General features: G+C 41.4%; 1 protein-coding gene across 6 annotated transcripts in view; it reads left to right on the forward strand.

The window, feature by feature from the left end:
* si:ch73-63e15.2 (protein strawberry notch homolog 2) overlaps positions 1-19,534 on the forward strand; it is a 43,752-nt gene extending 24,218 nt beyond the window's left edge. For 4 of the 6 annotated variants that reach the window (XM_029146293.2, XM_029146295.2, XM_041070277.2 and 1 more), the window contains 28 exons: positions 4,005-4,181; positions 4,855-4,941; positions 5,564-5,669; positions 5,770-5,930; positions 6,023-6,156; positions 6,372-6,462; positions 6,636-6,779; positions 6,872-6,989; positions 7,075-7,180; positions 7,836-7,989; positions 8,084-8,260; positions 8,542-8,639; positions 8,923-9,005; positions 9,355-9,537; positions 9,661-9,782; positions 9,879-10,010; positions 10,160-10,295; positions 10,637-10,749; positions 12,125-12,196; positions 12,323-12,431; positions 12,542-12,613; positions 12,737-12,880; positions 13,049-13,143; positions 13,569-13,661; positions 13,789-13,920; positions 14,262-14,338; positions 14,584-14,774; positions 15,172-19,534. In XM_029146293.2, the coding sequence (XP_029002126.1) occupies positions 4,005-4,181; positions 4,855-4,941; positions 5,564-5,669; positions 5,770-5,930; positions 6,023-6,156; positions 6,372-6,462; positions 6,636-6,779; positions 6,872-6,989; positions 7,075-7,180; positions 7,836-7,989; positions 8,084-8,260; positions 8,542-8,639; positions 8,923-9,005; positions 9,355-9,537; positions 9,661-9,782; positions 9,879-10,010; positions 10,160-10,295; positions 10,637-10,749; positions 12,125-12,196; positions 12,323-12,431; positions 12,542-12,613; positions 12,737-12,880; positions 13,049-13,143; positions 13,569-13,661; positions 13,789-13,920; positions 14,262-14,338; positions 14,584-14,774; positions 15,172-16,328 (4,464 nt within the window). In that variant the 3' untranslated portion in view covers positions 16,329-19,534. The remainder of the gene's footprint in view (positions 1-4,004; positions 4,182-4,854; positions 4,942-5,563; positions 5,670-5,769; positions 5,931-6,022; positions 6,157-6,371; positions 6,463-6,635; positions 6,780-6,871; positions 6,990-7,074; positions 7,181-7,835; positions 7,990-8,083; positions 8,261-8,541; positions 8,640-8,922; positions 9,006-9,354; positions 9,538-9,660; positions 9,783-9,878; positions 10,011-10,159; positions 10,296-10,636; positions 10,750-12,124; positions 12,197-12,322; positions 12,432-12,541; positions 12,614-12,736; positions 12,881-13,048; positions 13,144-13,568; positions 13,662-13,788; positions 13,921-14,261; positions 14,339-14,583; positions 14,775-15,171) is intronic. The other 2 variants (XM_029146294.2, XM_029146297.2) reach the window with 2 other exon arrangements.
* The last annotated feature ends 1,927 nt before the right edge of the window (positions 19,535-21,461 follow it).

A 21,461-nucleotide genomic window follows, 5' to 3' on the forward strand; every position in this document is an offset into this window, starting at 1 on the left:
CACATGGGCGACATGGTGAGGTAATTCAAGGCGTGTTCTTGTGCCTATATGTGGGTGTGTAGGGTAGGTGGGAGGTCTGGGTGGCTTGTTTTCTGGTCTTGGAAGAGCAGTCGAGCCGGCTGTGTGTAGGAGGGGAAAGCCCTGGGCCTGGCCTGTCTGCCTGGGGCCTCAGCCTGTCCTCGCCCTGTGGCAGGTTATTAGGTTTAACAGGATGTGCTCTATAACCTCGTACAATAGTATAAAGGACTGATCGACTTGACACCTGGAAATAATATTTACAGAGGAATTAAAGAGAAATATTTAAAGGCACAGACTAATTAGGCTCTTGAAAAATATTCAAATAAAGCCAACACAAAGAGAAGTCAAAGATTAGGCTACTAAAATTAAAATTATTGTAATGGTAGCATCTGCACTTATCACAGATGGCCGTCGTAACGTCTTGTAAACATTCTCATAAATGACTGTTCCCCATTTCTCCCAAGGCAACTGATTAAACTAGATGACCAACAAACAAAAAAAAGCCCTTTCAACAAATTTATTTTAATGCATAGTTTGACTGGAATTTTAGAGGAGGAGAGTTACTTTATGACATGTTCCAGATGAGGCTTATCACACCGTATCCACCAAGTGGATAAAGCCAAGCTGTTTGTGGGTGGTGTTCAGAAGTGCATGTTTCCAGTTCAGATTCTAATAGCTGATAACCACCACCTCCAACCACAACCACGCAACCTGCAGCTCTGCAGGCATTTTGTAAGCTGGAAGAACTTGTTGCAGCCATTTTTTACTGTTTTGTGTCTTTGTTAATCATCCGCAGGCAGACAACTGTCATGATCCAGACACGGGTACAATTTACTGCTTCTGCAATTCAAGATGTGATGTATATGTGTGTGCATTTTTATACAGAGCTCCTCAACTGCTTTGTCCGCCATAGTTTTAAATTTGTTTTGTGGGGTCATAAGGTTATATGGAAGCTGGATTCATTACTGACAGAGGACACAAAACACACACTGACTTCCTTCTCTAACATTCCCAAAATGACAAGATCTGAGATGTTTGTTCTTTCCTAGAAGTCTCTATCCTGATCTTGCAAAAGCACTTTTGAAGAACACACACACACACACACACACACACACACACACACACACACACACACACACACACACACACACACACACACACACACACACACACACTTTTGTTGCACAGGAGAGAAAAAGCGAGTGAGCATCAGGATTAGTAGCTCTGTGGCTGTGTGCCTCTGTGCTGTGGAAGGAGCCAGATTACCATCAGAGCAGTTGGAATTCAAGCCTTATCTCTACTTGGCAGAGCCTAGACGTGGAGCAGTGGATGAACTAGCTCTGGGTATGGGCCTGCCGGGAGACAAACACTGCTGCCTCTGTTACGCTCTGCTTAACAACTCTATTAGCTTGGTGTTGAGGTTGGCTGTGTCTTGGTTAGCACTAACTAAAGACAGTTGTTTTTCTTAACAGTGCACTAGTACTTGGCTCAGTTTACTGTTTTCCTGGAAGTCACATTGCTATCCGTGACCCACTGATCTACATGTGGTTATTTGTTATATGTTACTCACAGTACATATTGATATAAAGCTGGTTTTATCTTATGTTTTAAATAAGTCTATTGTGAAGGAGAACAGAAACAACTGTAAACAAACATAATTGTAATTTATATTCTCTGTTTTCAGAGGCATTTGGCAAATCCTACTAAACAAATGGCAACTAATTTACTGTACTGCTTTATGAAAGAAGCAATGCATGAATTCTGAAGTAAATTCCTTGTGTCTGTACTTATCTGTGTTTCCACAATTATGCTTCTGTGGAATGATGCCTCTGGTGACACAGTGTCACTTTTCCCAGTCTTGTGTTTACTTATCTATCCCCAGAGAAAACAGCTAAGAAGGAATGGAGCACAGCAAAGGGTGAGTCAAAGTATAGAGAGAGATAGGAAGACACCCAGTTGATAGGACAAACGCACAACATGCAGACAGGAAAGGCAGGAGAACTATCTACTTCTACCTCTCTGTCACCAGGGTAGGTTAGGCATCGGCAGGGTACAACAACTTTTGGAGCACCTGCTTTTAGTGCTCATGCCTGATCCTGCCCTGAGGACGGACACACACACACACACACACACACACACACACACACACACACACACACACACACACACACACACACACACACACAGAGTATGGTGGGTGAAGTTAAGAGAGAAGCAAAATCATCAAGTTACCAGCAAACACTGATAAGCTTTGTGCTGTACTCTTGAAAAAGCTCTCTGTGCCACACACAACACAGCCACATTATGGTCAGTGAGTTGTTTCACTAACGTCTGAGGGCACATGCATCTGTAAAAACATGCTGGACTCAGCCTGTGTTTGTCTGTCTGCTGTTTACCACCCTCATCAGGCCCCATTCCCGCAGGATGCAGTCATGCTAACAATAAAAGCACTGCATCTTGCCTCATGGCTGTGAAAACATTTCCAAATGAACTGTGAGTGATGGCTAACAGGCAGCTATGACACACATTTCTTAGTATTAATCAGTAACGGTACATTGTGTTGTTGTTGGGATTGAGTCAGCATATCAACTAATAATGTATCACTGTTTCCAGAAGGGAAGACTCTCACAGCATACAACTATTCTTATAGTCATCTTCAGTCCTAGTATTACTTTGTGCTTACCTAATGTAAGTCCTCTACAAGAGGTCCTTAAGCCTGTTGTAAAATGAAGGACAGTGCTTAAAAACAGATGTACTGTTAGATTTGCTTGAATGCTTTTTAATACAGTGGTCAGGAGCAAGAAAGCAAACCTTTAAGGCAGATGTTCAGCATTGTGTGAAATATGATTATTTGCTTTATTGCTTGTAGCTGGATGAATGGATTGATGCAACCACGATCTGTGCACTAAAGGAAGCTGCTGCGTGAGGTGTTTAACACTGCTTAGCATAAAGATTGGAACTTTGTGCTTAATCTTGACAAAAAACAAAAACATAAATGCATTTTTTTTTATTTTAATGCGCCTTGTGCATTGAGCTCTTTGTCCTTAGACACTGTCTGATACTGAGTATTAACTTGCTAAGTAACCTTTAGATTTTCTGATTCCTTTAATGAAATGAACGTGGTGACATGAAGTGAAATTGGTGAATTAGCAAGAACCTCTGGGAAGTGTTTGAGGCTGCTTGAAGGGATTGTGGAAGCACAAATTATACACACATACAGTCACACACATTGAGGACATAGAGTAGACGCCTCCACACATTAAAATGTAGAGATGTATACTTCTGTTTCCAAAAACAGTTTCTCCTTTGTTCGGCTTGCTGTCGTCTACCTTGTTCTCCCCCTCTCCCTATAGCATTCAATCTATATCTCCCCACATCCGTGTTTATAGGTCTCAGGGGGCCCAGGGGTGCCTGTGAGGGGCTAGTTAAAGAACATGGCATGCTAATAGCATGGGGAGGATATGAATAGAGGGGCGACTGGAAGGCAGCCATGACTGAAATGACACACGCACACATCCAGACACAGGCACTCTCATTATTCCTTGCCCTCGCTTTCTATTTTACACGGCTGCTCTGACACATCTGTGTGTGATTAGATTTAGTTTGGGCTACGCGCGTTACTCCCAGAAGAGCACGGTATTAGCTGAAATCTCAAATGAATGCATCACTTTGGTTGTCTTTGCTAATTTTCTATTCATACTAATTGTACACCTTTTTCTTTCTGCGGTATTCACAATATTCTATGTTTCAATGCGTGGGGTTGTAACCGACATAGCAAAGGTAAATAAGATTTATAATTGCTCTTTCTGTTCCCTTTAAGTGTGCTGGTAATTTGAATGTTTGGAAATGCTTGGTTCCTATTTTATAATGTCTATTTCTCCTTCACAGTGTTCAACTTATTTTAGGTGAAAAACAATGGCTGACTCTTCAGCCTCATGCTGTGCTCCGTTTTAGTGGCTAACACCTCCTCTCTTCTCCACCTCCAGGACCTGTCCTGCATTGATGACCTCTCAACAAACTCTCTGTTCTCATCTCCGGCTGACTCACTGTCGGAATATGCTGATAGCCAGTCCTTCATCAGCACAGACACCTTTGAGCCAGTGCCCACCCTCTGGGACATCAACACTATTACCACCACTGCACCAGCACAGAACCAGCTAGAGGTCAGGAGCAAGCACTCACAAACATGCCACATTACCAGAAACACTTGATTGCTACACCAGCATCTCATCTTACAGTTGTTGTGTAATACAAACATGTTGAAACCAGCACACTCATGTCTGTTAGGGGTGATGGACACCAAGCACTAGCAAAAATTGTTCAAACTGTCCCTCTTGCCCTCCTACTCTCTCAATAAATTCTAAGTATTAAATCAATTAAATTAAATTAATAATTAAATCACTAAGTCAATTATAATCAGTGTTCTAAATGGACCCGAGTCTAACTTGACCATAGTAATTTTCTGTACCTGCCTTCGTGGCTGTTGCTGTTCCCTTGGAATAAGATGGATGAGAATGTAATTATGCTCTTTGAAAGCCTTTTATGTTTTGCTTTTCATTCTGTGCTCATTTCATCTAATATATTTCCCTGACACACACACCACTTTATCAGAGTTTTGCTGTTGTTGTTGTTGCTGGCCAAACACTGCCAGACAACAAATTGCATTTTGTTGAGTGCTCCTCCATCTGACATCTGTGAAGTATCCGCACACTTTCATTGGCATGCTGAGGGAAAAAGACACAAAGTAATTGTTCATGGTTTTTGTTTCTTTTTGCTTATACATTGAGCACTGTGTTTATTTGAGTTTGTATTTTTTCATTTTATGTTTGTTGACAGCAGAATGGCACCAACAGGTTTCATGGCTTGGCCAGTTTGGATGATATAACTGCTATTATCAGCACACCACCTTTAGCAGGATTCCAGGTAGCCTAACCAGCCTCTTATGTCAAAATGAAAGCAAAAGCTCACATCTACACCAGCCTGTTTACTGGCAGTTCACAGTAATGCACAGGAATGCAGATTGCTGTTTTGTATTTTCTGTTTTTGTATGCATTACAAATCAATATTACTAAGACCTACTGTAGATTGTTTAAATTTAAACTAATTTAAAGCTGATGATCTAATACTGAGCATGCATGTACATGGGCAGTCCTACATGAGATCATCTGTGTTGCTTGTGCTTTTTTTGGCAAGTTGTTATTATCACAAATGATTAAAGTGTGGCTGCCTTTTGCATAAATTGGGCATTGTACAAATGCACCAAATAATACCATATTCTGTCATTATACGTTTGACTTGTATATGTGAGAGGCATTGCAGCGTTAAGCTGTCTCTCAAAATTGGACTATTTGCTCTTAGATAAGAGTAATGTGATGCTGCTAAGTATGCAAATCACTGTTTTATCTTACTAACTGCTCATCTGTCTCTAACTTTCAGTTACTGTCTGTTTTCAAACTTGTCTTAACCTAAATAAGAATTGAAACTGAAACCTGCAACTTATTAATAGTGCAAATGACACTGATTAAAATGTTGTGGCTGTGTCCAGCCTCAGATAACTCAGGCCCCACCAGAGGAGGAAGAAGATGCTGAAGAAGAGGAGACAGAGGAACTGGGACATGTAGACACTTACGCTGAGTACAGACCTTCTAAATGTAGGCCACTGTTTTTCTTGTCAACATTCCGCTACCTGTAAAATCATCTGCATGTTAGAAGTACCGTTATGTAATTTTTTTTCTTTTGCTATCGTTTCAGCTAAGATAGGAATTTCACATCCTGACATAGTGGTAGAGACCAACACACTATCCAGTGTCCCTCCTCCTGACGTCACTTACACACTGTCTATTCCCGAGTCAACTATCAAAAGTGGCTTGCTGTCTGCTTTGCAGCTAGAGGCCATAATCTATGCCTGTCAGGTACAAACACTGGCACATAATATTGAAATCGCTTTAAACGTATTTATTTTGGAACTTTGCTTATGCATTCACGCCTCTTTGTGCACCCACAGCAACATGAGGTGATTCTTCAGAACAACCAAAGGGCAGGTTTCCTCATCGGGGATGGGGCAGGAGTTGGAAAGGGACGCACTGTGGCAGGAATCATCCTGGAGAACTACCTGAAGGGAAGGAAGAAAGCACTATGGTTAGAGAGATTTACTACTCTCTTAGACCTCACATGAAACAGCCATGAGGCTAGTTTGGGTCCTAAATAATAGCTGTGGGTTTATTGGTTTAGAAGTAATTGATTTACAGTATATTATTGTGAGTTGTATCCAGTCCGTTGCTGTGTTGTACGTTGAGCTTGTAGGAGCTTGTAAAAGCTGACTGAATTACTGACTTTTCTGTTCCTGCCCTCAGGTTCAGCATATCCAATGACCTGAAATTTGATGCAGAGAGAGATCTCAAAGACATAGATGCAGCAAATATTCCTGTGCATGCCTTAAACAAGGTGAGTCCAGGGGGAGCTACAGTGACAATATGATGATTATCAATATTTTTCACGACAACGCTTATTTTTGTTATTCATAGGAAAGCTTTAGGCTTCAGAGCAGAAAACCGGACACGCCATACATAATTATTTGATGGTTCTGTCTGCCAAATAACAACCATTTGTTTTTATAGATTAAATACGGAGACACAGCTACCTCAGAAGGAGTCCTGTTTGCAACTTACTCTGCGCTGATTGGAGAGAGCCAGGCAGGAGGGCAGCACCGGACAAGGATTAAACAAATCTTAGATTGGTGCAAGCCAGACTTTGATGGAGTTGTATCCTTTCATTTTCACATCTACAAATTTAAAGTAGCACACGTTTGCATTGCATGTCTGTGTTGTTTGCCCTTGACCTTTCAAACTTATAGATAATTTTTGATGAATGCCACAAAGCCAAGAACGCTACATCTACGAAGATGGGCAAGGCCGTGCTTGACCTCCAAAACAAGCTGCCACGGGCCAGAGTGGTGTATGCCAGTGCCACAGGTAGACTGACACCTGAAGACACATTCATAAATGTGATGCTATGAAACTGATGATTTAAAAATATTTTTCACCATGTCTGTTGCAGGTGCCTCTGAGCCAAAGAACATGATCTACATGAGCCGCCTGGGAATCTGGGGTGAGGGCACGCCCTTCAGAACCTTTGAAGACTTCCTGCATGCCATCGAGAAGAGGTTAGTGTGGTGAGGTGTAGCAGAAGTTCATTCTAAAGCAGTATGTTTTCTGAGAGTCTTTCAGTCATTATGCAGTCAATGCATGTCTTACATGCTTACCTAAAAAGTCTTTACAGCAGTGTTGCAGTAAGTGAATGAGGAAATACTGTCTGTTTTCTTATATCAATGTATTTATTTTGGATATGGGAAACACTCTAAACACACAGAAGATAAAGACTAAGTTCCCCTGTCAGCCTGATATAAATAAACTGTAATGAGAATGAGGCCATAGCTGGTCTCTTTCTTTCCAGTAAAAATCAGTAAATCCTAAACCCTGCGACAATATTCTATTCTGTTCTGTTTTTAAAGTTCAGTTCAAGTCATTTTAGTTTATTTATATAGTATCAATTCCCAACAAATGGCATCTCAAGGCACAACATATGAAGTTCTATCGAATTGTATATAAAACCCAACAAATCCCACTTGAGCATGTAGCCAGCAGAACCAGGCTCAGTGTGCTCAGTGTGGTCAGTAGTTGGGATGAAGAGTGCAGTCATTCATGTGTCCAATGTTTTGCACATATTTTTAAATAATTAATAATTGATCCAAAACATTTATGGCTGGCTGACCTATCATTGAATTATGTTAATTCATTTATGTGATGTTTTTTTAACAGGGGTGTCGGTGCCATGGAGATCGTTGCCATGGATATGAAAGTGAGTGGGATGTACATTGCAAGGCAGCTGAGCTTCTCAGGGGTGTCTTTCCGCATTGAAGAGATCGGACTGGACAGCGACTTCAAACTGGTTTATAACAAAGCTGCCAAGTTGGTGAGCAACAAATGAGGATTGCTTGTTAACATAATGGATTTTATATGTGTGATGTGCACATGATAGATGTATAACATCTGGACTCTCTGGACAGTGGGCAGAGGCGCTGCAGGTATTCATGCGTGCAGCCGATGAACTAGGCCTGGTCAGCAGGAAGTCTCTGTGGGGGCAGTTCTGGTCGTCTCACCAGCGCTTCTTCAAATACCTCTGTATAGCTGCCAAGGTCCGCTGTCTGGTGGAGCTGGCCCAAAAGGAGTTGGAGGCTGGAAAGGTCAGTACAACACACTGCAATGTGGTCCTGACTGATGAGTGTTAAAATATATATATCAGAGGAAGATCCAAGCAGGAGCTAAGATTTAGTAGATGTTGCATTAAGTTATGTTTTTTAATGTGAATTATTGCTGTTCAGGTAAAATGTTTTAATTCTCTTCCCCTGAAATCCCCGAATTTCTATTTCTCATCATAAGTCCGATATGAGACATTAGTAAGTACAGGTAATGCTGCAGACCTCATATTCCTGTTTTTTTTTTTTTCATTTTTGTCCCAACACAGTGCATCGTTATTGGCTTGCAGTCCACTGGAGAGTCCCGCACGAGGGAAGTGTTGGATGAGAACGACGGACATCTTGACAGATTCGTCTCTGCAGCAGAGTGAGTGCAGTGGCGTTTGTTTTTTTTTGTTGTTGAAAGGTTATTCATAAAAATAGCAACATTGGAATCAGCAAAGTTTACCAGCAGCAGGAAAGTTTTGGCTTTTCCTTTGACCCTGATTCAAGTGGTTATCGTCTGTTTTCCACTGAAATAGATATGGTGCAAATCTGACTGTGTTACTGTAGCTCACTGTACTGTAATGTAGCTCTACTGTAGCTTATGATGAATGATTAGACCAAACTAAATTCTGTTGTCTAACTTCTCTCTATTTTCTTTCTGTCAGAGGAGTATTCCAGTCTCTTGTGACAAAACATTTTCCTTCAGAGAAACAGAGAAGAGAGAAGGCACCGGGGAATAAGCGAAAACGTAAGTGAAGGAGTTGTGTTTGTCACATTGCAACCACATGTCCACTTAAAGAATGGTTTTCATATGGTGTTATACACTGTTCAGCCATCAAGTGTCACACATTAATACTGACACTGTCAGACATTGTTTTCTGAATAAGCAGTTAATAGATAATAGCCTTTTGGGGTTCTCAAGCTTCTTCCTGCAGACCAAACACTTACAGATGGGTCAACTGTCAAATTGCACAGAGGTGCAATTTAAGCCCTGTGATGGGCTGGTAGTAAACTGTGCAGGTTGACAGCTGGGCACCACCACAAGAACCTTTGGGCATAAGTGCTTATTTCTTGTTCATGTTTTGCCTTGTGATTAGGGAAGCCTAAAGGTCGCCAGCCTAAGGTACCCAAGCACACAGTGGACAGCGGTGGTGTGATTAACATCACAGATGACAGCAGCACGGATTCTGAAGGCATGGACACGGACTCCAACTCCTCACCAGACTCCCTGCTAGACAATGACGATGTCATTTTTGTGAATCACACCAGTGTCCAGACAGGTATGCAGGCACCCACTCTGATTCTGTTTGTTATTTCAGTGAGGTAATGCATGCACTAATATGCTGGTGACCTTTGCCCTGTTTGGATTTCATAGCTAATGCCCCCTCTGTTTTTGTCCACAGCACGGATAGAGGAGATGAAGCAAATCCTCCTCAACAAAATAGCTGTGCTGGGAAAAGAACTACCTCTCAATACCTTGGACGAGCTCATTGATAAATTCGGAGGACCTGATAAAGTCTCAGAGGTACAGTACCTAGAGTCCTACACATCAACCTGAAACTCTGCATTCATTGAAATTATATGTTATTACATTATCCACACCGTGCTTTTTTGTGTGCAGATGACGGGTCGTAAGGGTCGTGTTGTTCGGCGTCCTGATGGAAGTGTGCGTTATGAATCACGGGCTGAGCAGGGTCTAACTATTGACCACATCAATATCAAGGAAAAAGACCGCTTTATGAGTGGAGAGAAGGTGAGATCTATCAGATGACCTGCATGCTGCACATCTGGCTATAAAAAACAATGTTTTAAATGGCCACAGCCTTTTAAACACTGTACATATACAGCTTTTTTTAACATAATTCTCGTTACATTTGGTAATAATCTGAACCTTTTCTTCAGTTTGTGGCCATCATCTCAGAGGCAGCCAGCTCTGGAATTTCCTTGCAAGCAGACAAGCGAATAAAAAACCAAAAGCGCAGGGTCCACATGACCCTGGAGCTGCCTTGGAGTGCAGACAGAGCTATTCAGCAATTTGGTGAGTTGGGAAATGTAAAGCTACAATGTGTCTTGTAAAGGTAAAGTGGGAAGGACAGTTTTTATAATTTAAAACATTTGGTGTTATAATTATCTGCCTGCAACTCAATGAGGAATGTTCAAGAAGAAAAATGTGTGAAGGAGGTGGTCATGGTTATGAGAGGGTCACTTCACCCAGCTCTGCCTCTCACACATGTCCGAAACATCTGTAGCAATGTCAGGTTGTGGGTAATCTCAGTTATGTCCCAGATATATTTAATCCAGGATTTAGGTGCAAGACACAGGAAATTCTTATTCTTATCCTTTTCTATTTTAATATCATGATTCCGTACTTTCTTTCAGGTCGCACCCATCGGTCCAACCAGGTTACAGCCCCAGAGTACATCTTCCTTATCTCAGAGTTGGCTGGAGAGAGGCGTTTTGCTTCCATCGTGGCTAAGAGACTTGAGAGCCTGGTAAATATCACATCCTTATACACGTAAAAGTGTGCGTGTTGAATTTGTTTATTCTCCACATTTATTTGTCCCACAATTCCCTTAATTTTTGCTTTTAAATGAGTGAACCGTGTCTCGTGGGAGAATAACCCTTTTCATCTTGCTATCTTGTGTAGTGTGAGAACTGTTCCATTGTAAACATAGATGCTCTCTGGTTTTGCCTCCCTTGACTGTCATGTTCTGGATTGTTGTCGACTATAATTTGTTTCTTCTCCCTTGTTTCACCCTCTGTCCTTCCTGTTTCCTGGGATATTCCCTTCTCTGAAGCGCCTTTATAGAGTGGCTTTTTTGTTTATTCGATTGAAGTTGCTTTTCTCAACTCTTTTCCACAAACCTCCAGAGATTCTGGGTCTTTCCCTTCTCCAGCTCAGTAAACGGAAAACTGAATAAGCAGAAAAAGCAAAGGCACTTGTCTGTATAATTTATAAGTGTTTGTAAAATTTATTTTCCACAATTATCGATGCATTTCAGCACTAGTCATTTATTTCCATGGTGACACAGCATGGAAGTTCTTTTGGGAAAAGGGCAAGGAGGGTGCAAGGGGATGATGGTTCCAGGAAGTCATTCCTGTGTTTGCCAGCTGTGTTCGGTAAATCCGCATAAAGAATAGGTCACATCTCATCTACTTGCCTGCTTGAACCTGATACAACTCAAACGCACACACAGGAGATGCCTGAATATATTTGCAGCCAGCAGACTTTGAATCAAGAATGAAGTCATATTTGGCTGAAACATCCCTTTGTGTTGGTATCTCAAGGCTTTTTTCTGTGCAGTCAGAGCCAGCAGACGGCTACAGTCGTAGTCTGCTGCTGACTGGCTTCATCTTCCGCACTTTTCATTTGAAATTATGAAGTTGTACAAAACCATCAACCACAAGCCAAGATCCTAATTATACTGCTCTGAATTAAATTTTAAATATAAATGAGATATTTATAATAAGATATAACATATACTGTTTTTTTACCACATCGCAAAATTGAAGTTCTTTTAAAAGACCTATCACGAAAGTTGCTCTTCACACCTCAACCTCATCTGCTTCCTCTGACACATTGCGTGCAGAAACTAGATTGTGCAGTCACTTAATCTATTGGGTGTGTTTATGTTATTATGTTTTATATCTTTTTTTTTATTCCTATCTTTTTTTTATTCACACACATACACTGGTTGAGTCCTGGGCTATTTGACTCAAGTTTGCAACTAAAAAGTTTTATGACATCTACATGGAATGTATTTACCAATTGTTACTGTATTAGTTTTTCAATGATAATGCTCTGGAAATTGTCAAATTGTCAACGTAATACTATCAGTAATAACAACTGGTACCAATCCACTGTAGGGTGCATTAACCCATGGAGACAGAAGAGCCACTGAATCCAGAGATCTGAGCAAATACAATTTTGAGAACAAGGTAGGCAAATTCAAGAAAAAACTCTGTGCTGGCCTTTACATGTCAATGTGAGCTAATGTTAGGACTATTATTTTACAGGTATCTGTATCTGAGTTCTCATTTAATTGAATGTCCCTTCTCTTGCAGTATGGTACCAAGGCTCTAGATAAAATCACCAAAGCAATCCTGGGCCACATAGAGAACAAGGTGCCCCCTCCCAAAGGCTACCCTATGGGTGAGGCCAATTTCTTCAGAGGTATGTTTGGGCTTTAACTAAATATTTAAATCTGTCACAGGAGAATAACTTCACAAACACAATGTTTAACTGTGATGCATCAGTAATACAAAAGTTTTCCTTTATTTCAGACATGAAACTTGGAATGATGGATGTAGGAATCCTTTGTAAGGATCCCCGCCTTGGGATCAGTACTGAAAAAGGTAGAGTATCCAAAGCCATCCAGCTGAATTGTGTGGATCCAGTGCAGGACACCTACTTTGAAGTTTGACTGAGAATCTGTCTGAATTAGCTGCATATGCTGTTCTGTTTTGTGTGTATTGCAGACTGCAGCATCACAAAGTTTTTAAATCGCATTTTGGGCCTGGAGGTCCACAAACAAAACTATCTGTTCCAGTACTTCACTGATAACTTTGACTACCTAATTGAGAAGGACAAGAAGGAGGGCAAATATGACATGGGAATCCTAGGTATGGGGGCGTCCCTCTAAGAATGCAAGATGTTGGTTGTTGCGTGAAGACAGTGATAATCTGTGTTATAAACCTAATGTTAGAGACAGTGACAGCAAAAGACAAAATAACTACCACATTGTTATAATATGAGTAATTATTTAGGTTCACTTGTTTTGTCTCTGACAGACCTTGCCCCAGGTAATGATGAGATCTACGAGGAGAAGCAGGAAACCTTCATGACAGCTGGAAACCCTCAGGACGGACAGGTTGTTCTCTACAAGGTAGGGTCCATTAAACATAACACCAGTGTTTCAGTTGATTAAGTTAAGTTGTAAGTTAAATCACTACACTTGAATTAGGTAATAATAAATAATAATTAGTTAACACCTTATCTAAAGCTGATTGATGTCACTTTGCAAACGCTGTGCTTATTCATGCTTATCTGGGGTCGGAGGAGCCTGCGTAGATACTTGTAGGTTGAAGTAGCAGGATGAAGTCAAATGAGCACAAGGCTGCACAGCTAAGACAAGTTTAGCAAGTTTATGTGTTTTACCGTTGCTGTCTATAAGTTCCCTTCACTTATAGCCTTATACCTGTTTTGAATATATAATTTGACTTGAGGCCAAAGTAGTAACAGCAGAGATGTAGCTGCTTTCCTGTTTGTCCTTTTCTTATTCGTTGATCTCTGATGTTTGTGCTTCTACAGATCAGTGTGGACAGAGGTATGACCTGGGAGGAGGCGTACAGCAGGTCACTGAAACTCACCCGTCCCGACGAGGGTTTCTATCTGTCCCATAAGGTGAGACCATGTTATAATGTTAAAAGTAGCACATTATTCAACCGAAACATCTCAGCATCATCAACAGCACTGAAAGGATTTTATTCAAAGAAAACAAACACTGCTTTTGTGTTTTGTGTTCCTAAAGCTACAAGGTAGCCATCCATGTGTGCTGCTGGCTGAGCAAGGCAGAGGCAGGAGCTTCAACATCTACAAACCCAACATCGGCAAACAGACCCACCCTGAGAGTCTGGAGAAGCTGGAGCAACGATACCGTAAGGTAAGTACTCCTTTGCCCTCAAACCAGTCCTGTCCCTGTTTCTATACGGTAAAGAGGCCTTTTGTTTGAAAAGAAAACATCCTCATTCCAGGAGAATGGCAGGACACTTTTAGCAGTGACATGCCAGTGCTCCTGACATTAGATGAGCATGTGCTCTCTGCTGCCCCCTTGTGAACATGAGAGGGTCCTTGACTTCACATGTTGTATCAAAGCTGTATGTTTCTATTCAACTGAACACAAGAATGATCTTAATCAGTAAACAATATTGTATGTAACATTAGAAAGCTTGTAACTTAATAGTTTCTAAACTGATTATGGTGGTGTGCCTCTCATCTTACCAGGTGACTCCAGATGATGCCAAAGACAGCTGGGAGCACAAGTTCAACTTCTCCATCAAGAAATGCCGCCATGCTAGCTGGTAAGCAGTCTACAGCATCTCCTGGGATTAATGTCTGACTGCTTCTAGATTGGTGCTTATTCCAAATCACCCAGGGTGGTCTAAAGGTCACGTGCCTTTCCCAAGGTTTTGCAGATCACAAGATCACGCCATGCTCCTTCATCACTGTATAAGCAATACAAAGCAAAACCACAGAGTAAAAAAACAGATTGGTTGATAAGGTGCTTCCATGTGTGATTTGTTATTTTGTCCCCTTCTTTCATCAGGAATGGAAAGTGTAAGAAAATAGAGGAAGGCCATGAGTGTCTAGAGGGCATGCGCCTCCGACAGTACCACATGTTGTGCGGTGCTCTATTACGTGTGTGGAAGCGCGTATCCGATGTGGTGTCTGACATCACCAGCTCCAGCATCCTGCAGATTGTCCGCCTTAAAACCAAACACCACAACAAACAAGTTGGTTAGTACAGCACTGGGCAGTGGGCAGTGGTGTGCACAGTGTGCATATATTTCTATTAGGCTTCACACCAGTAGGAATAACTAATATGAAGAGTTGTTGATTTAAATGGGATGCTGTCAAACTACTGACAGATTCCAACTACTGACAAACTGAGGAAATGAGTTTAGTTTCCTAAAGTGCAAAGTGACGGCTGTGAAGTAGAGAATATGTTGAAATTCAAGTTGTCATTTATGAAAATGCATCAGCATGAGGATCATTCACCTCACTACTGTTAATATTAATGTTTGTACTTTTGTTTAGAATATCATTTTACAAAGTTTAGCTCAGTTTACTGTCAGTTATGAAATATCAATTAACCTGATGCAAGTACTCACCTGAAACCATTTCTCTCTTCCAGGTATAAAGATCCCTGAAAACTGTGTGGCCCGTGTGCGTGAGGAGCTCATGCTAATGGACGAGGAGGTAAAGAGGAGGCGAAAGGAGAAAGAGCAGCAAGCTGAGGAGCAGCGGCAGGCTGCAGAGCGCATGCGTAAAATGGAGGAAGACAAGCACCTTCTGGCCGCATTGTGGAAGCCTCCTCTCACCCCCAACCAAATCCACAAATTGACCCAAAATCCTCTACAAAGGAAACAAGCTGCTCTTGCTCAGCAGCTATCGAGAATGCAGGCCCAATCCCAGCCCCCTCTACAGCTGCCGCCCCAGAACATGCCCCCATTGCCCCAGCAAAGGACCCACACCTGGCCCAACAGTTCCACCAACAGCAGCCAGGGTCGTCTGCCCAGTCTGCCTAGTCTCAGCAACAATTACGCTTCGTTTTTCCCCCAACATTATCATCCTTCCTTTACGCTTCACCAGAACCCGTCTCTCCACCAGACCACACCGTCTCCAAACTTGCCTTCCAAAAATCCCTTGGAAGAGATCTTGGACCTGACTACGAGCTCTCCATCCCCTTCCCCAGACAACGCTGAGGGCAGGCCGAGTCTGGACAGTCTGACAGGAAACGCAACGGCATTTGGAGACGACTTTAATTTAGAGTCATTGATTTCCCCGAACACACAGAATGCCCAGCACACTGCACAAGTACAACAGCCTCTGTTGCTACAACAGCAGCAGCTGCTGCATCTTCAGCCCACGCAGCAGCTCAACCACACCCTTTTAGCCACTAACACTGCAGACCTTTCAGAGTTTTTCGACTTGGCCCTGTCTCCCCAGATGTCCACGCAGAAATCCAGCCCCTCATCCTCTAGCTCCTCCTGCTCTTCCTCCACTTTGTCAGTGTCAAACAACCTGGTTCCACAAGTCTCCACCAACCTCTTGTCTTCTTCCGCCGTCACCCCAACGTCAAGTTCCTCGTCTCTGTTCTCCAGCCCGTCTTCATCCCTGTTTCCCAACTCTCAATTCTCGTCCAACTATCTCACCCCTCCGTCGGACACTCTGCCCCTACACAACGGCCACTGCAGTTCTGGCATTCTCGACGTTCGCGAGGCTCTGAACAGCATGTTACAGGCCGGGTCAGACCGCAAGTCTGTCATTCAGTATCGCCAACAAGACTAGGAGAGAACAGCTCGTCTGTACTTGGTCTAGTTATATTATTTAGTTGTTTTTGACTTTAAAAGCAGATTGTGTCTCGTCTGCTGCTGTCTATGATCACACCCTCAGACCTACTCCCTCTCCCCTCAGGGCCTATAGTCACGTCACTGCCTGCCCTGCGCTTGGCTCACCCCTCTCTCACCCACCTGTAGCATTCACCTGCTTTAGGCTGTTGAGGCGATGGCGGGCTTGATCAAAATATAAGATTTCTGCACCAAAGTGTGTTCTTCACAATGAAAGGCAGCTGAAAAAAAACAGTAGAAACTGAACATATTGAACATATGAGCTGCTAAAACAAAAGCTCATTTATTAAGGTGTGGAAATCTTTTATAAACCTCCCGCTGCTAAATTGTACGAGGTATGATCGGTGAAGATGCTGGAAGCTCTAAATGCCTTTCACCAGAAACAACATCTACAGACTTTGCTTTACTGTTACTTTGCTTTATAGCCGCCTGTTTTGACTAAAACAAAGGCTGTATGCAAGGTTTGGTGTGGGTGTAGAAACATTATAGTGCTGAACTGGAAGACAAGAGAAAAAACCAAGAAATCTCTAAGCTGATTAGCCATGAAATGCCTCAGTTTTCATTCTTTTCTTCTTTGTTCCCTCTTGTGTCTCTCCCTGCATGTATGAACACTAGTGCGAGTAAAAAGGGAGAGGACGAGCAGTCTGCTGTTGCAAACAGTGCCTTTGGAGAAATCTATAAATGCAGTCTTTAAAAATCCATGTAGCCTGATGCATAGATTTGTACTCTCAAGCGTTAGTTTTAATTTAATGTGGTATATTTCCATTTAACTGTAACCCTCACAGTCAGTCAGTCAGTCAGTCGTTTTCGTGTGTGTTACATAATGCTGTCGGCAGATTTCAGGAGGAAGCCCTCTTCAAGCCCGTATGTTCTTGTATGATTCTCCGTGCATAAGTGACAGTGTGCTAGGGTTAGTATGGCACTCATTAATGAGAAGCATGGATAAAAACTGTCTCCCAATATTTTACCACCCTTCTTTCTAAAGATGATCGCGATCTTTAGTCACGTGACTCCTGATTGAATTTGATTTTGAATTTCTCAGGAACGTTTTGAGTGTTTTCTTGGATTTTCGTGTCATTTTGACCAAGATAGATATGAACATTTGTGATTTGTGCTACAGTAAATATTGACTATTACATTTTCTTAATGTCTTCAGGTTTTAAAACACAACCTGTTGTTTTTACCTAAAGCTTCAGTTGGACAATATAGTGAGCATGTTTTCTACTCAAACACTGGGTTCAAGAACAGTTCAAAATATAACATTTATTTGATGAAATGTTTTTCCATTTCAGCCATTAGGGCTGTAAGAAGATTTGAAATATGTAGAATAGGAATGTTCACTGTGGATGAAAGTACATATTTAAAAACCTGTGACATCTGGCCGTCTCTGTGTGAGGACAACACACTGTAGTTGGTCTGGGACAAAATGCCGGAATAGGTTTATTTGATCAAAAAGCAATAAAACCCTATTTTTCATTTGTGATGAAGCAGATATGCTAAGTATAATTTACCCGCTGGGGCAAAGCTTTGTTCCTCCTCTTTTGCATGAAATGAACCCTCTTGTTTCTGTTGTACTCCGTATTCTTTTAGGTTATGACATGCATACATCCTTTGTACAATAAGTTTTTTTATGGAATGAACGCAATGCGTTCTTGATGTTTTAGTCATTGTTATCATAAAAGTTATTGTTATTTATATTTAAGGGATATTTAGATTTTAGCTATGTTATCCTGCTTATTAGAATAGTGAACACAATTGTTTGGTCAGGGAAGTTTCTAGTATCAAGGTAACTATAAAACAAATTCTATTATAACCTGCCACCAAATAAGATTGCACTGTTCTGTACTGCTGTACAGTGTCTGGGTTTATTTCTGCTCATTTCACTTTTATGTTATGTTTTATGTAGAATGCTTTCCTCCAGCTTCTAGTCCTTCATCAGGCCTTCAGTTCGCAGAAAGATACCAAAGTATTCTATAGACACCCCTAAAGTTGCTGACTCTAAGATATCAGACCTTTTTATCAATCTCAGGAAGAACCGTACAAGAGGTGTAATAGTGGGGCGTTAGCAGAAATATATTGTTTTTCCCTTGTAACCGTGGTGAAACTAACCAATACTATTTTGCTATTTTTTCTTAACTCTGTGCTGTGACTCTTGCGATATTTATGTTTTAGTCATAATGTGATGGGTTTGTCATATGTCTTTGTGAAATTGTTGGTGATTGTAAATGTTTATGCCTTCTTAGGGCAAAGATCAAAGGCTGTTTCTTATTAAGGAACATTATTGTTCTGTGGACATTTTTGTTTTGATTTGTGTTGGATGTATAATTCCTGTTAAACCTGACAGATTTCAACATTGATTTGCACCCAGGTTATACTGAAATGTGCAGTTAATCTGTCCAAGCCTTTTCCCCTTCCTTTAGGTTTAGACTGACTCGCAGTATCATAGACTCAAGGCTTTTTTTACTTGTAGCATCCTACAATCGCATGTTTCCCGTGTAATCACAATATTTTTGATTTTAAAATTCCTCATCAGGCACATTCCAAGACACCAGTTCGCAAAGAATTTGCTTTCAGTTCTGCATTTATAGTCAAACAAATAAAGCTTTATGCATTTGAGGGATATGGATCTAATTTTAAGGAATAAACACTTTTATAGAATCATTTTAATGTAGTTAGGCCTTTCATTATTTTATTATTTTGCACTAAGAATGGCATAATCAAGTTACTGTTCTATGTCTGTTAGGGTTGAGCATTGCAAGCTTCTGTTTCTGAACTTCAATGAATTGCTCCTTGTATACTGTAACCCTTTCTCTTGTTTCTCCACCGTTTGCATAATATATAAATGTTATCACTCTCAAATAATTTATTGCTAACAAAAAATGAAACAAAAAACATGCTACTGATTGTATGTATTTTTAAACAAAGCCTATTTTTTCTGTAAAAAAGAAACTGTGTTCAGCACTTTTATTCTGGGTTGTGCTTTTGTTTTCTATATATTTATAATTTAGATCCAAATGTATATATTGTAAAATTTGTGCCTTTCAACTAATTCTTTAAAAGGTTTTTCTACTTATTAAAGGAAGGACTATATGAAATTGCAATCTTAACTTTGTAAACAAATAAAAACTTGAAGATTGCTTAAAATTAGTCAGATCTTTGTTGTTACTTTACCCTCACACATTATATATGAAAATGCCTTGGTCAAACATATGTGGCATAGATAACGTTGGCTTTGGGGGAGAGACTGAGTTAGGTATATTGGGTGACCCATACAGTACACTTGTACCAGACCTACAGCCACGGTAATAATATATTCCTTCAAATATATTTACATGTAAAATATTTTTTACAAGGTGATCAAACCGGCCAAACACGGGCAATGGTTTAAAAACCCCACAGGGAAGTAAACTCGGACCAGCGTGTTGCGTGACTTTTAGATACACTAACAGAAATCAAGATCCAGGGTTCTATAAGATTTAAAAAAAAATAATAAAAATTTCGACTTAAGTCAACCTTCGGTTTCAAATACGAAACCTATGTCTTATCTCAACCAAAACTGGGAGGGGGACACATTTCTGAGGACACGCTTCCGGTTAGTGACGCTGCCTCCGCGTGATGACGTTGTGAAACTCACCTGTACGTTGGGCCGTCGAGGCCACTCCTCTGCACCTGACTTCACGGACGTTTACGATAAATCTTTGGAAGTGCAGAAACAACATACAGTAAACGACGAGACGTAAGACCCCGAAGAGCTTCTGAACGGGTCTTTTTCCGCTTTGTGGGACATTTAGACTTCCGGGGGAGGAAGTTTACAGGTGAGTTCATTTACCTTTTGTCAGCTGTTTATTAATTGTTCACAAGAAACAGCTAGCGTTATCGGTCTGGCGCAATAAATGTTACCTAAGTGCTTGTGTTAGGACTTTAAAAACACAAGCACTTATAACTTTAATAATAACTAAATTTAGCTGGTCGCAAAGTTAGCGCTGAGCTTTCACGGGCTAATGCTGGGAGGGGACTCAGCTGCTAGTTTAGGCGACTAGTATAAGGTTGTGCGTCAAGATATGAATAAACTAGTTGAATTCCGCTTCGGTGTTTGTTTGCCCGGTGTCATTTATAGTGTTTTGTGAACATAAATGACTGGCACCATGTAAATACTATAATTGAAGTGGTCCAGTGTTCAGGTTGGACTCGGGTTCTGTGCGCGCACGCGTGTGTGCGCGTGCGCGTTTGCGGGCGGCCTGTCACATGCAGGCCTCGTCCCTCATCCTGGCTGTACTGGTTCTGCCACACATGCAGGTTTCTACCTGCCTGTCACACAGTTTCGCCACAGTTTCGTCTGTGCATTCCCAAACCGCTGCGTCTTCTCCTCCCTTGACCCCAGTCAGTCTCTGGCCTTTGGGATGGTGCTGACCATAAACCGGGTGCCTGGTTTCGCCTCGGCAAACCAAATACCTGAAAACCACATTTTAGTGCTTTGTGACACTGTTGAGATGTTCTACAGAAAATATTTCCAAAATCTAGTTCATTTTAATAATCAGAGTAACTGTAGTTATTTAAGGGTTAGATTCTGTTTAGTTGAGTGCTCGATGGTTCCACTTGGAAACTAGATAATGTTTGTAGTAATGAGTAATGTATATAACAACATGTCGCTCCACTTTAATTATGTTCATTTTGTTGTTCTGTCACCTCTAACATTTCTTTGGCGACACATTAACGGATTGTGCTGGATGTCATTAATGTTCTCCATTGATCCAGGTTGTTTATTGTTACACTACCCCTGCTTGTCGTTCCCTAGTGTGACACACAAAATATTTAGCATGTTAAATCTGACGGGCTGTCGATGACGAGAGCTGGTAGTTTGCAGGTCGGCCGTTCAACAGGAGTGGCCTCAGTGTGACACAAACATGAATCAGCCTGTGTACCTGCTAGAGGGGACACGCCTTTGTAGGGTTCGTTCCAGTCACCGTAGTGGCCGTGTGTGGGGCTTTTCAGGCCCTTAAATAATTGAGCAGTGGTGCTCAGGCTGACCAGAGACCAGCTGTTCCATGTGGCTGATCCCGAAACGACTCCGAGG

The sequence above is a fragment of the Betta splendens genome, chromosome 4 (genome assembly GCF_900634795.4).
Source record: "Betta splendens chromosome 4, fBetSpl5.4, whole genome shotgun sequence".
Classification (NCBI taxonomy): Eukaryota; Metazoa; Chordata; class Actinopteri; order Anabantiformes; family Osphronemidae; genus Betta; species Betta splendens.